This window comes from Rhinolophus sinicus, chromosome 16, assembly GCF_057876585.1.
Source record: "Rhinolophus sinicus isolate RSI-liver-muscle chromosome 16, RSI-T2T, whole genome shotgun sequence".
Lineage (NCBI taxonomy): Eukaryota > Metazoa > Chordata > Mammalia > Chiroptera > Rhinolophidae > Rhinolophus > Rhinolophus sinicus.
The window spans coordinates 166,166,150-166,180,671 of record NC_142516.1 but is presented as its reverse complement, the minus strand read 5'-3'; the positions used below and the strand labels follow the sequence as shown (position 1 = coordinate 166,180,671).

General features: G+C 35.2%; 1 protein-coding gene across 15 annotated transcripts in view; it reads left to right on the top strand.

The window, feature by feature from the left end:
* The window catches only part of LMO7 (LIM domain 7), a 191,293-nt gene that overhangs the window by 68,985 nt on the left and 107,786 nt on the right, over positions 1-14,522 (top strand). For all 15 annotated transcript variants that reach the window (XM_088792916.1, XM_088792918.1, XM_088792917.1 and 12 more), the window contains exon 4: positions 7,178-7,247. In XM_088792916.1, coding sequence (XP_088649042.1) covers positions 7,178-7,247 — 70 coding nt within the window. The remainder of the gene's footprint in view (positions 1-7,177; positions 7,248-14,522) is intronic.

The window sequence follows — 14,522 nt, the reverse complement described above, 5'->3', positions numbered from 1 at the left end:
TCATAGTGGAAAGTATTAAAACCATCTAAGATGTAATATGTAAAATTGGTGAAAATTGTTACATCTCTTACGACTGGAGGTTATAAAAGCTGCAGCACTGTGGCGGTCATGCACAGGTAGCTTACAGGCAGAGGGAGACTGTCACTGTTATTGCAAATGAGAACAGTGTCACTGTTACATCATGCCAGAAGGGAGCCACATGAATGCTGCCTGCTGGTGCAAAAGCAAGTTGATTCATATTGCCAAATTCCTGTTCAAACAAGTTATCAATAGCTTAGCACTGATGATTTTACTTCTAGAAATAAAATATAAGAAACTATAAATATAATCAATAAAATTGTGGTAAGTTTGCATGATGAGAGATGATTAGTAGAATTAGTGGGGTGATCACCTTGTAAGGTACAAAAATGTCAAATCACTATATTGTACACCTGAAACGAATATAACTAATATCATATTGTATACCAAATGTACTTGTGGTGAAAAAAGTGAAAAAAGAAAGAGATGGTAAGGAGCAGGGATAAAGATAACACATACAAACATGCATCAAAGCATTTTTACAGTGGCAAAAATTGGAGAGAACCTAAGTACAACTATAAGAGAATGACATATCACTCTCATTTACATGAAAAGATAGAGGAAAATTTAGGGACATTACTTAAGAGTAAAGGACAGGACATGGCCCCCTGTCCCCCTGCTAGACATCATTTGTTATTGATGCGGACTGGGGAAATTCCTGTTACTCAGGGAGATCCATTAGTATCATAGAAACCTGCTGCTCAAGCTTTGCTGATTCACCTCAAGATGCTTCAGGCATAACAGGCTAAATAAGGAAGTCCTATTACAATAAAATGATAATTATAAATTGCATTGGTACTGACTTGTTGCTGTTCCACTCACTTTCCCTTCTTAGCATGTATTGTTACCTATTTAGTTGTGTGGCAGGTAATTCAGCAGTATTCAAAATTACTACAACAGGAATTCTACAAATTGAACTTATGCTAATTCTACTACCAGTCGTTGAAAATACTAAAGTCATCATAGATATTTATATTGAATGCTTTTACACTTTGAAATTTTAAATTACGTATGCTTATTACTTTACCCATGGAAATGTAATCACTAACTACTCAGTGCTATTTTTCAAATATTACAACTTATGAATTTAGATGAGGGTAATTAATTTAAAATCTTAGTAAGGAATTTACTTAAGATCCAGTCCAACAGTTATAGCACATTTTAATGTAAATTCTGGTTCATCCATAGAAGGGACTGTACTCAGTCACTAAAATTTATGCTATAGGTGTATATTATTTCTGTGGGCAATGTAATAAAGTAAAAATTGAAGTTTGACTGTCTAGCAACAGAAAAAATAACAGAAGGGAGGTGTTCTTGTTGGGAGAAGCAAAAAAACATTTCTAGCATTTGAATGGAATTAAAGGTAAAGTTTTTCTAAATATATTTGAATCATTCACAGAAAAAATTCTGCATTAAAAGTTAGACAGTGGATTTTCGTACATATTTTAAAGCACCTCCTGGGTACCGGGTACCTTGCAAAGTGCTAGGAGATGCTGTTTGGATCGAGTGACTATTCTTGCGCTTAGTAGCTTCGCTGCCTTGTTGCTGTGCTGCTTATCCCAGCACAGTGCTCTCTCTTTAGGAAGCATTCAGATGTTTTGTTGAGTAGAGTTTGCATCTAGAGAAAACTAGGCAAGTGAGTGTCAAATAACAGACAAAGCAAAAATCATTGCTCTTTATAAGGAAGTGTAATATCTTTATTATATCTTTAAGAAAATTTAGTTACTACTAGGAAAAGTTTGATTATTGTAGGGGTATATGTTTAAGAAATGTGGATTCAAAATCAATGTACAAAAATCCATTGTGTTCCTGTATACTAACAGTGAAATTTCAGAATAAGAAATTAAAAAAATAACAATTCATTTTTCAATTGCAACAAAAAGAAAAAAATACCTAGGAATAAACTTAACAAAGGATGTGAAGGATCTATAGGCTAAACACTATAAGACAATATTAAAAGAAATTGAAGAAGACACAAAGAAATAGAAAGTTACTTCATTTTGTGGATTGGAAGAATCAACATAGTTAAAATGGCCATATTACCCAAAACAATATACAGATTTAATGCAATCCCCATCAAAATTCCAATGGCATTTTTTAAAGAAATAGAACAACAAAAAAATCATCAGATTTGTATGGAATCACAAAAGACCCTGAATAGTCAAAACAATCCTAAGAAAAAAGGACAAGGCTGGAGGTATCACACTCCCTGACTTCAACTTATACTACAAAGCAACAACAGTCAAAACAGCATGGTGATGGTACAAAAACAGACACCAATGGAATAGAATTGATAATCAAGAAATAAACCCACGTATATATGGGCAGCTAATTTTCAACAACGGAGCCAAAAATATATAATGGAGAAAAGAAAGCCTCCTCAATAAATGGTGCTGGGAAAATTGGAAAGCTGTGTGCAGAAGAATGAAACTAGGTTGCTGTCTGTCACCATGTACCAAAATTAACTCAAAATGGATGAAAAATGTAAATCTAAGACCTGAAACAATAAGTTGCGTAGAAGAAAGTATTGGTACTAAACTTATGGTCCTTGGGTTCAGAGAGGGTTTTATGAATTTGACCTCAAAGACAAGGGAAGTAAAAGCAAAAATGGAACTATATAAATGAGACTATATAAAACTTAAAAGCTTCTGCACAGTAAAAGAAACCGTCAGCAAAGCAAAGAGGCAAACAACCAAATGGGAGAAGATATTTGCAAACACCACCTCCGATAAACGGTTAATATCCAAAATATATAAGGAACTCATACAACTCAACAACAAAATAAAATAAACAATCCAATCAAAAAATGGGCAGAGAACCTGAACAAACACTTCTCTCAAGAAGACATACACACAGGCAACAGATATATGAAAAGATGCTCAACTTCACTAGCTATTAGGGGAATACAAATCAAAACCACAATGAGATGCCACCTCACACCTATTAAAATGGCTATCATCAGCAAGACAACTAATAACAAGTGTTGGAGATGTTGCAGGAAAAAAAAACCCCTCATGGTGAGAATGTAAATTGGTGTAGGTACTATGGAAAACAGTATGGATTGAGAATCTCAAAAAACTAAGAATAGAATTACCATACAATCCAGCAATCTTTCTTCTGGGTATCCCCAAAATTTGAAAACATTTATCTGTAACGATCATATGTATCCCTGTGTTCATTTCAGCATTATTTATGGTGGCCAAGGCATGGAAACAACTGAAGTGTCCTTTGATAGGTGATTGGATAAAGAAGATGTGGTACATATATACAGTGAAATATTAGCCACAAGAAAAGATGACATACTGCCATTTGCGACAACATGGATGGATCTTGAGATTATCATACTAAGCGAAATAAGACAGAAAAAGTCAAGAACCATATGGCTTCACTCACATGTGAGATATAAAACTGAAAGCAACAAATGAGCATGGACAAAGAAAGAAACATGATTTTGTGGTTACCAGAGGGTGAGGTGGGAGAATAGGGTAAAGGGAGTCATACATACAGTGATGGAAAGAGAATTGACTTTGGGCGGTGAACACACAATGCAGTACTAGATGAAGTATTATAGGAATGTACACTTGAAACTATATAATTTTACTAACCAGTGTCACCCCAATAAATTTAATAAAAATAAAAGAAAATAAAAATAAAAAATGTGGTTAACAGAAGGATATCAGAAATGTATGTGTGAGTGACTAACCAAGTAATACATAGGTTAAAAAGTTCACTCTCAGAGTATTGATGTGCTCTTTGATGCCAGTGTCTCTAGTACATTTGGAAAGTCTTTGGAAATAGGAAGTCAGAAGATGTCCCTCCATTTTGTACCTCTACTGAGTAAGAAATAATTTCTCGGCTTATTTTTTCCACATCAGAGCTTTCTGATAAAGGGAACAATGAGGTTTGGTGTTTGGAAATAGCTTCTTTTGACTAATAGACTGAGCATCAAATTCTAGTTCCGATTAAAACCTACAACTGAGCTAGACATCATATTCAGCTTTACCTTTCAGTCTTACCTCTGAGCTTTATTTAAAGTCCCATCCCAGTCACTGGTGACAAGCTCTCTGAACAGAGCTGTCTTTCTAGCATCTGTTGTTGTATAACTCAGCTCCCTTGGAGGGAGTGGACAGTGTTTTGAGCAGGAGAAGAAAAGGCAGTAGGTAACAACTGGAGGCACGAGCTGAAGGAGAGGGGTTGGGGGCCTTATTGCAAGAGTGCTCTACCATGGGAGATAAGAAATGGCTTGGTATTTTCTGTTGCAGTTTAATCTTACTGAAAGAGCAAACCTCTGGTGTGCTGTCACAACACGTCACCAGGTTTATGCTGTGACCGAGGGAAGGAAGGCTTGGGGGAGTAGCTGCATGATTCCACACAGGGTTAGAGGGAGGGAACATGGGGACACAGGCAGATAAAATGGTCTCCTGACTGCCTCTAGTTCCTTGTGCACAGAGGCATCTGGAAGGTTATCGTGTTATCTGATTCTTGAATACAGCCAGTCACCTGAAGTCAGTGTTGCTTTTAGCAATATGTGTAATTGAAGATCACTTACTATGCAAAGAATTTTTATTTGCAAAAGCGAGTAGTATTTCTTTTACGTGACACTTGAATTTTATTTGACATAAGACTATGCCCTTATTCCTTTAGATATACTTAAATTTCACAGAAATTTAAATTTTATGAAGCATGTATTAATATTTCTCCCTAGAAGAAATATTCCAAAAGTTCTTCCTTTAATTATATAAAAATAATGACTCATGGTTCATAATTTCATTAGATATTCACTGTTTGCCAAAACCATATGTGCATTTTGTCCATATCCTTGTGCTTAGAACTGATAACGTTTTAACAATTTGCAAAAATAAAACAGCATTTTCCTCTAGTTGACATTACTTTTTAGTGAGTATTTTGTTATCCATAGTGTTGTTTTTTCCTTGTGGTTATTTCTGTGTTTGTACACATACTAGAAGGCTCAGGATTGGAGAAAAACACCAATCCACTGTGTATATATTGCTTCTAAGTAATAGCTCTGGAACCTTCGGATGAGGAAGAAGTCAACTCATTATTGGGAGGCAACATTTATCTGCGTTGTTTCCTTTACCTCTATCCCTTATTTCCTTTAGCTGACTTAATTGAGAGTAAGCTGTGTTATTTTCCAACCCAGAAACTATATTTTTTTAAAAAATGCTCTTCATATTACTAACACTATAATACAGAAATGATAAGTGAAGTCAACAGGTAAATTGAATCATGTGGACAAAGTCTCCAGTGACTCATATGGGTGGAGGAGGAATAGGATGACTCTCTCTCTAACAAAGCCAACTAATGCCAGACTTCCTTGACGTTTTATAAGTTGCCCCAGCTCATATGGTTCTTTAACTTTTATATTACCAAAAGATTACATTTTAAGATCCAAATTACTATAGGAAAGTCACTGTCAAGTACTGGTCAAGGGCCACAAGTGTCTTGATTTATACTATGCCAGAATTATGTTCCTATTCAGTAATGTTTCAGCTATTAGTTCTTCTATGCATTGCAAGAATGCCACCAGTAATAAAATTTAACAAATGCCTGGTTAATAGGAAACAACTAGAATTAATTTGGAACTCTTGTTTCTTATAAACCCGCTCAATTGTTTTCTAGCACCTCAGCTAGTGATTATAGAAATATAAAGTTGCCATGAAAAGGAGAAAACCTTTCTTCCTACATGGCTTTCAGTGTACAAATAAGAAATTGGGACTCAAGGAGTTAACAGTTCTAGGAAATGCTTAAAGTTGAGGGGATGGTTTTATTATCTGTATTAAATTGTCTAACGATCATTGTGTGAGGAAACTATGAAGACAGAACAATCTCTTTTGTTCACCAGGCTAAATCTTCAGAAGCCACTGTTTTGTCATTTTGAATCCTGTTAAACAACATTCTGAAGGTTATTAAATTGAGCCTTTTGCCTTTTTTATTTTTAGCACACTCAAGTGTATATATAAATCTCTGGAATGTTGAAAGAGTGACATTCCACAAGTGTCAGATTTTTTTTTTTCTGTCTCCCATTGTGAAGAGAAGACTCGTAAATTAAGAATGTTTTAATTCTTTCTCCTTTATTTGCTTTTCTATTGGAGCTCTCTTACAGAATAAAGAATTGGTTTTCTTTCTTTTGTTTTCCTTTTTTTTTTTTTTTTTGTGGATGGATTATTGAATAGGAAAGTCACTGTTTCAAGTTGTTGTTTTCTGGCAGTGATTAATGATTAATTAACCAAGCTAGCATTAATAGAAAGGCATTATTATAGTATTAAATTTCTATGTGGCCTGGCATTGTATTAGTGAACAACAAGAAAGTAGAATTCACAATAATCTAGATTTAGAACCAATAAGTGTACTCTAAGTTGTAGTTGTCAAAGCTGTATTCTTTTCATAGTATTCTAGAGTATGGAGAGACATATATCTTTGTAGATTGCCGTAGCAACTTAAATTTGTTCAGTAGTAGATTCCGAAGTGACTTTTAATCTATTTTGGGGAGTTCTAGTACATTTAATTTAATTTTTTACCCTGTCACATTGCTATGGTAACAAAGCAGTCAATCATGGACTTGAATGAGGTTCCAATAAGAACTAGTTGGCTATGAGGATGAGTTCCACTGTACTTTTTAGATCTGGCAAAATAGGATGGTTTTGAAGCTACCTTTTAAAATAAGGATTGGTTTGAGGAAAAAAATCAACTAAAATGATTAATAAAAAAATGTATTCTTAGGGCCAACTGAACTAAATTATAATGAAGAGATTCCTAAACTGGCTATTTGAAACAATGAAATATTACCTTTCTTTAACAAATGGAGAATTAAATATTTTTAAGGACATGGCTTTGGATATAGAAGTATGTCTGTATGGTTTAAGAGGACCATGCCCCATTTTTGCAGGGCTGTTCTCCTTAATATGTTTCTTGACTTGTTTTCTTGGTTCTTTGCTTTCTGTTGGGTTCTTGGCTCTGAATAACATATTGGGGATGGAATAGTGGCACATATGATTTTTTGAGAATGTTAAAAAGAACACTAAACTGATGATATTGGCATTCTTGTAATTGCATATCTTATTTCTTTATTTACTTTCAGTTTGATTAATAAGCTTAAACCTGGTGTCATTAAGAAGATCAATAGACTGTCCACACCAATAGCAGGTTTGGTAAGTAATAAATTATCTTCAAAGCTAGATTTCTTTGTTTTTGAAATGTAAATAGATGGGCATAGACAGATTCTCTTTTCTGGAATTAATAGAAATTAAGTTTGGGTTTTCTTGCTCGGAAAATTGTGTTTAGTGATGTCCTCCTTATGCCTTTAGTTCCTCTCTCTGTGTACCTTCTGCTGGGAGGCTTTTATTTTATGTTTGTTTTGATTTTTGTGCCCTCAGACTTCATATATTCCCTGACTTGGCTTATTTCTTCCACAAATTGTGTTTCTTTGAGATTGTGTTCCTTTGAAGCTCAGTCTGCATACATTGTTTGCTAGTTGACCTCAATTTAGGGAAACTGTTCGATGTTCACTAGTTGTTATGGTTCTGGTACTTCCTGCTTATGCGTTACACTCACTCAGCACACAGATCATGGGATGTATTTGCAAAATACTGAAGACCTGCTTGCTCAATACTCAAGACTTTTGCTTCATGTAATAGATTTCCTACCAACACCCTATGTGATGCTGGGCAATCACTGTCTTCCTCTTTGTCTCAGTAATATCCATAAAATGACTATGGGTGATTCTCTAGATTTTTTTCAGCTTTAAATTTGGAATTTTGCATGTGAGAAATATTCTACACTGTCCTATTAAGGTGAGACTGCATCTTTGGAAAGAAGTAATTTATAATTAAGTACAAATGGTGGATAATTTTCAAAATGTTAGCAATAACTAAGAATGAAGGTTGATGATAGAAGTCAGTTAAAAAACTTAATTTCACAAAACACTGCAGTTTAAAAGCTAATAATTGGAATGTAAAAAACACACACATTCTTTTGGGAATAGTCAAGCTGGGCTTATAATACATTCCAGAACCTTCTATTTGGCTACCATGTATATGCAGATATTAAAGGCATGAAGTATTAAAGGTAGCAGTACCAAAATTTCTGGGTTTGCAGCTGTCGTGACAACCTCATCAAAATTTTGACGGGAATGATTTGGTTGCAGAGTGTTCATTATTAGGAAATATCTGTCTAGCAATATATGAATGAATATACAGTAATATATGGGTATGCATCACTTCTAATAATAGAGTGAGTTGGAAGGTACTAAGCAATAAAAGTAAAGAAATTTGGTTTTTTAAGTCTTTCTAGGAAGAACATTCAGTTTAATAAACAAAATAGGCCTTATATGACATTAACGTTAATGAAATAACTTCAGTGAAAATTGAAAGTTTGAACTGTATTGAAAGTACTCTATCATTTCAAATGCCTTGAGTTATTCTTAGATAGTTTAATGTGTAGATTTTAAACTATCATTTCTTGGATCAATTACATGCATTTTAAATGAAATTAGCCTTGGATCTCAAACAGCCTGCATATTTGGAATGCTCGAATTGTGGTGGTTTGTTGTTGTTGGCCACTAGAGGTTGTATTTAATCTTCTGATTCCATGAATGAGATGAAATCACTAGTGTATTTTTAAATCCAAAAATCTCTCCAAATATTTCTATTTCAAGCTTGAGAAATTCTATCTGGTTTAGATTTTATCTCTAGAAACTAAAATGAAATGTATTTCCGGCATATTAAATAGGATGATTTCCCAAATACAGGACAATGAGCATTTTCAATTGGATGTAGAAGCATAAGAGTGACCACAGACACAGAAATGGGCTAGGCCCAATTGGTTTTAAGTTATCGTCATGCCTCATTTGACCATTTCCTGTGATGTTGGTGTATCAGGATGGTTATATCAAACCATAAAAGCCTTCCTTTTAAGTGTGAGTAAGAGCTCCAGCATCTACTTGGTAGGGTTGTTATGAGGTATAGATAGTCTGACACACAGATATTCAATGAATGTTCTTTTGTGGCTCATTCATTCTTTTAACAAGTGAGTGTCTGCTGGGTCAAGAATTTTTCTAGTTTTTAGGGATATATTTGAGGAACAAAGATACATAAGGACCTTACCTTCAAAGTGCTTTCATTTTAATGGGGGAGCAGGGACCAGGCAAATAAATTCACAATTAAGCAAGAAAGCACCTGATAATAAATGTGCTGCAGAGAATTACAGTAGACTGGGGTTTTGTTGGACACTCATGAGCAGTTATAGTCAGACTATGAAGAGTGACTGCTAAGGATTTCTTAAGAAGGAATATGTCAGAAGAAGCGTTAGATTTTGACACTTTTAGAAGAAAGATGAAGAAGCTGAGCCAGACTCTTCATACTAGTAACTTTTGTGTTCAAAGCACGTAACTGATACATACAGGAGGCCAAAGATTTTTCTGAATGAATGAATGAATGAACAAGACTTCCACTGTGAAAAACGATAGGCTCTAGAATTAGGTCTTTGATGAGATAGGTTGAATTGTCTCCCTCTCTCCCCCTGCCAAAGATATATATTGAAGTCCTAAACCCCAATACCTCAGAATTTGACCGTATTTCAGAATAGGGTCACTGCAGCTGATATAACTAGTTAAGATGAGGTCTTACTGGAGTAGAGTAGGCCCCTAATCTAATATGGCTGGTGTTTTTATAATAAGATGGCCATTTGAAGACAGATACACAGAGGGGAAATGCCATGTGACAACTGAGGATTGGAGTGCTGTAGCTAGAGGTAAAGGGACACCAAAGATTGTCGGCAAACCACCAGAAGCAAGGAAGAATTCCCCTGCAGGTTTTGTAGGGAGCATGGCTTTTTGGACACCTTGCTTTTGGACTTCTTGACTCCAGAACTGTGAGATAATAAATCTCTGTTTTAAGCCACCAAGTTTGTAGTAGTTTGTTATGGAAGCCCTAGGAAACTAATAAAGACAGGTAAATGTTTTAGTTAAAACATGCTTTAAAAAAACAACAACAAAAAACTTTTTATTTTGAAATAAGTATAGATTCACAGGAAGTTGCAAAAAAAATAAATAAATAAACAGAAAGAAACACAGTACAGAGAGGTCCATTTTCCCCAGATGATAACATCTTACATAACTGTGGTACAATATTAAACCCAGGAAATTGACATTGGTATGTTCAAAAACTTTAATCAGAATTCACCAGTCTTACAAGCAGTTAATGCTTTTTTAGTAACAAAGCAGAGATGCTTTCAAGCTAAGTGCGATGAAGAGTTTTATTTTAAGGATTTTTCAGAAGACTTGCCAATTAATTCAGTGTTCAGCAGAAACATGGCAGCTGCATTCCACATGATTACTTTTTTCCTGTTGGAAATGGTGCTTATAGTTGAGGTTGCCAGGAGAGGAATCTGAACGGATCAGATTACCTTTCCTTTGCAGGCTACAAGTATCCTAGGTCACTGGCCAGCCTGTGCATGAGTTCCTTGAGAAGAGCCGACTTGGCCAAATGGGCTGTGGTCAGGAGTGTTGGTTCCCTTTGGCTCACTCAGTTCAGGTGTGTGGGTTGACGTGGGTTCTGCGCATGTGGTTTGTGTGGGGTAGATACACTACGTTAAGTCAAATACAGTCAGAATCACGCCATTTCTGTGTAAGAGTTTGTTAAGCTGAGTGATTATAGTGCTCCAAGCCCCTTGTCCATTACTTTTTTCTTATTTTCTTTCCTTCAGCTATAACTTTTCCATTTCATGTAAGTTATCAGACATACATAGCTTTGGAGCCAAGGCAATGGATTTACCCTTTGCACATGGACCTGTTTGAAAAACGTGGAATATCCCCTGAGCAATGACAATGCAGAAAGAAATGTTGAGATAATTTCAAAACATATTGAATGCTTTGCTTGAAGCATTCATAATTATTTTTTCTTTGGGAAGGCAGTAACTATGTTCCCAAAGAGATGTGGCTTTTCTCACTTGACTGAGTTTTATTTTATTAAGAAACTGATTTCCCCTTATCTTTTCTGTTCTTTATGTTTTACAAAGCCCTGCTTAAAAAAAGAAAAAAAAAAAAATCTAACCCAGGAGTTTTGAGTCTTCCAAAAAATTAGCTGGTGTTAAATGTGGGCATGTTCAGATCATTGAAACTCAAACTTTATTTGGGAATAAAAAAAAATTTGACCTCAAAACAAAACCCTGAGAAACAGGCAAGATATTCTGAAGGTGAAAAGAGCCGTTGAGCCAGAATAATGTTTACCCTCTGATGTGTTAGTGTATGTGAAATACAATACGAATAGAATGTTTGCATCTTCCCTGGCCTCTATTCACTAGATGCCAGTTGCACCATAACCCCAACCCCTCACTTGTGACAGCTAAAAATCTCTTCTGACATTTGGCACTGGTTGGTGCCAATGATCCCTATGGGATAAAACCATCCCTGGTGGAGAACCATTGAGCTAAAGAATCAAGAAAGTAAGCACTACCCCTTTACATGGGTTAGTGTGCCAACTGCCTATATTTCTGATTGTCATTTCAATTGCAATTTCCCTTTGAAAAGCAATGAATGGTATTCCAGAAAACTTGGTTTGAACTATTCATTTGTGTGCATATTTGTGTCTATCAGTGGGCTCAGTAGAAAAATCCTCAGTATATCCACACTTGCATCAAAAATATGGGCTGAATTTGAACATCTGTGCCCTAAAGGGTTACTCTTTCAGATTATATTCAAGAATGGAATGTGTAAGATGTGACTGTATGCGTTGGGAAGGTTGTCTTATTCAGGAACACTGTAGAATGTGGTAGAATGCAGGAAATGCAAAGATACCAGCCAGCTTAAGCTCTTTTGGATGTGTCAGTTTCCCTTGCCTTCATCATGGCTACTTCAAGAAACAAGGCAAGTTTATGGATCCAGGGTCCAGTCTTACTGCCATTCCTCACAAGGTTATTAGTGGTTAGTGTTCTTAGAGCTGTGTAAAATTATTTCTGATTCTTTCATCTTCACTCTCTTATACACTTCGGTGTCAGGAAAGTAGTGCAACCCAGGCTGTGTGAAGATCACTGTTGAGACATTTACTTGTTCCCTTCCAGCAGCAGTAGAGAATTCGCCTGAGGAATTGGCTGTAGAATTTAAATATTCTTTTCCAGGTTTTATGTGCTTTTCTAAAAACCACTCTCAGGCAGTGACTATGTTTATCCCATTCTTTTTCCCAGGGGTAGAAGAACCAAAGGTATTGGGAGAAGGGAGGTTTGTGGGACACTGAGCTTGTGAGTTCTTTCTGCAAATAAAAACAAATAAAATAAGTGAGACTGCAAGTGTTTTCAGGGAAAAAAGCCCATTTCTGTTTCCTTTCCCATCCAAGTTGAAGTAATGCAAGTGTGAATATAATTACTATTTTCATTCAAGGGTGGCACTTTTCTGGGTAGGAGGCAGGAATAAATTGTGTATGGTTGAAGAGAAAATACTCAAGGAATAATAGAGTGGAATATAAAATTGGACGAGAAGCCGATATATGCCTTGCTTGAAGAGTGGTGACTGACGGTTGCTCTGTGCTGGGTCAAACCCAGTGTGTGTTTCAGAGGGAATATGTGCCTAGTTACTAAAAAGCAATATACTTTTGTGACTGTATTTGGATATTGATGTATACAAAACACTGATAACAAGTGGGAAGATTGTAATGTAGAGCTAGTTTAAAATAACCATTTAATGATAAGATCAATAGTGTTTATTTTCTGTTCTTGAATTTTATTACTGATTTTGTAGATTTGGTTGAGGAGATCTTCCACCTAGCCAATTTGGGAGAGGCTTTCACCAAGCAAATTCTTTTTAATCCACTCATCTTGCCTGTTTGATTGCTTAGCCAATAAGAGAAGCATTCATACAGAGCTGATTCTGGTTGCCGCGGTCCCCATTTCCAAATGGATGGGGAATAACACTGAGGTCCTCTCCAAAAACACTAGTCTGCCTTAACTCTTACTTAGTTTTCATGTTCTTGATTTTCTCACAATTGATAAATAATGAAAGCTAGATGTTACTATAAATTACCATGCTCTTTAATTTTTGTTCATTTCTCACCTGTCACTGGATTGGAAAAATTTTATATATTCTATTTCCTAATGGAGCCAGTGATGGTTAAACGATATCAATAAACTTGAGTAAAACTCAATTGTGGTCTTGTTATTAAAACTATGCTAAAGAAATGTTTTTATTTCAAAGGGAGGGCGAACCACTGTTACAAGTTGTGTAATTATGCCTCAAACACTGAAATTTAAACTATTCTTATTTTACTAGTTTGTCAATGTCATTATTTTCTTTAAAAAAAAAAAAAAACAATGACAAAAACATGCTATATTACTTTTTCTTCTTAATACAGATATAAGGGAGTACTAGTATAGTATTACCATTAGTAATGTATTATTTACACTTGTATAAAAAATCATAGCATAAAAGTTAGGCATTTACTAAAAATAAGACCACTGTATGCATTGAAAATGATATTTTCCATGGTTGTATTTTAATTAAAAATTTTTTCTAATGTATATTTTACTGGAATATCTGTGTATCATCATCTGTATTTTTAAATAGTTTGGGGTTATTCAATAATCAAGTCTGAGAAAATAGGCTGAATGCGGATTGTGCATAGTCTGTCTTCAAGGTAACAAATATTAGATTTTAAATATCCAAATACCTTAACACCTCCACATAAATGACATATAAATAAGTCAATAATGGTTGAGTTATTTATAAAGTATTTTTAGGCGATTTTTTTTTCAAAAGTCTCTCTCTCTCTCCAACTCTCAATTAAAGATAAGTATCACCAAGAGTGAAAACTTAAAAACTTAGTGTCACTTTGAAGTTGCTCCCAGTACCTTCATAATGAGGCAGCACTGTAAATCAGGAAACTCCTGTTTTATTTCTAGCCCTAATCTCTTAGTCATGGCGTTGGCACAAGTTTAGGAGCACTTCCCTAGAGTTCCAAAACTTGTTTTTCAATCTAAGATGAACGTTTATATACCAGCATTCAGCCTCGAGGGTAATCATTTTTTAAACATTAATGACTTAGAATTCTTCAAGCAACACTATAATGTGTGAAGTTAAAAAAAATAAAAAATGATTCAGAGTAGGATTGTATCACCCATAACCATTTTATTCAGATACAAAAACACTTGGCACATGTCTCTTCAGGCACCTTTTTGTTATGTAGAAATTGAAAAAGGAAGAGCAAATGAGATTAATACGAAATAAAACCCAGGTATAAGACTGGTATGAGGTCACTGGTCACTTGAGGGTTTTAGGCCTGGGACTGTCTCTCCCTTCCTAAAAATATTTATTTTTTACTTGTTTATTTATTTATTTATTTATTTATTTACACCTATTATGTGCCAGGCACTGTTCTAGGAACTTCGGACACACCCACAAACAAGGCAGAGAAAGTTCCTCCCTAATGGAGCACAGTCAG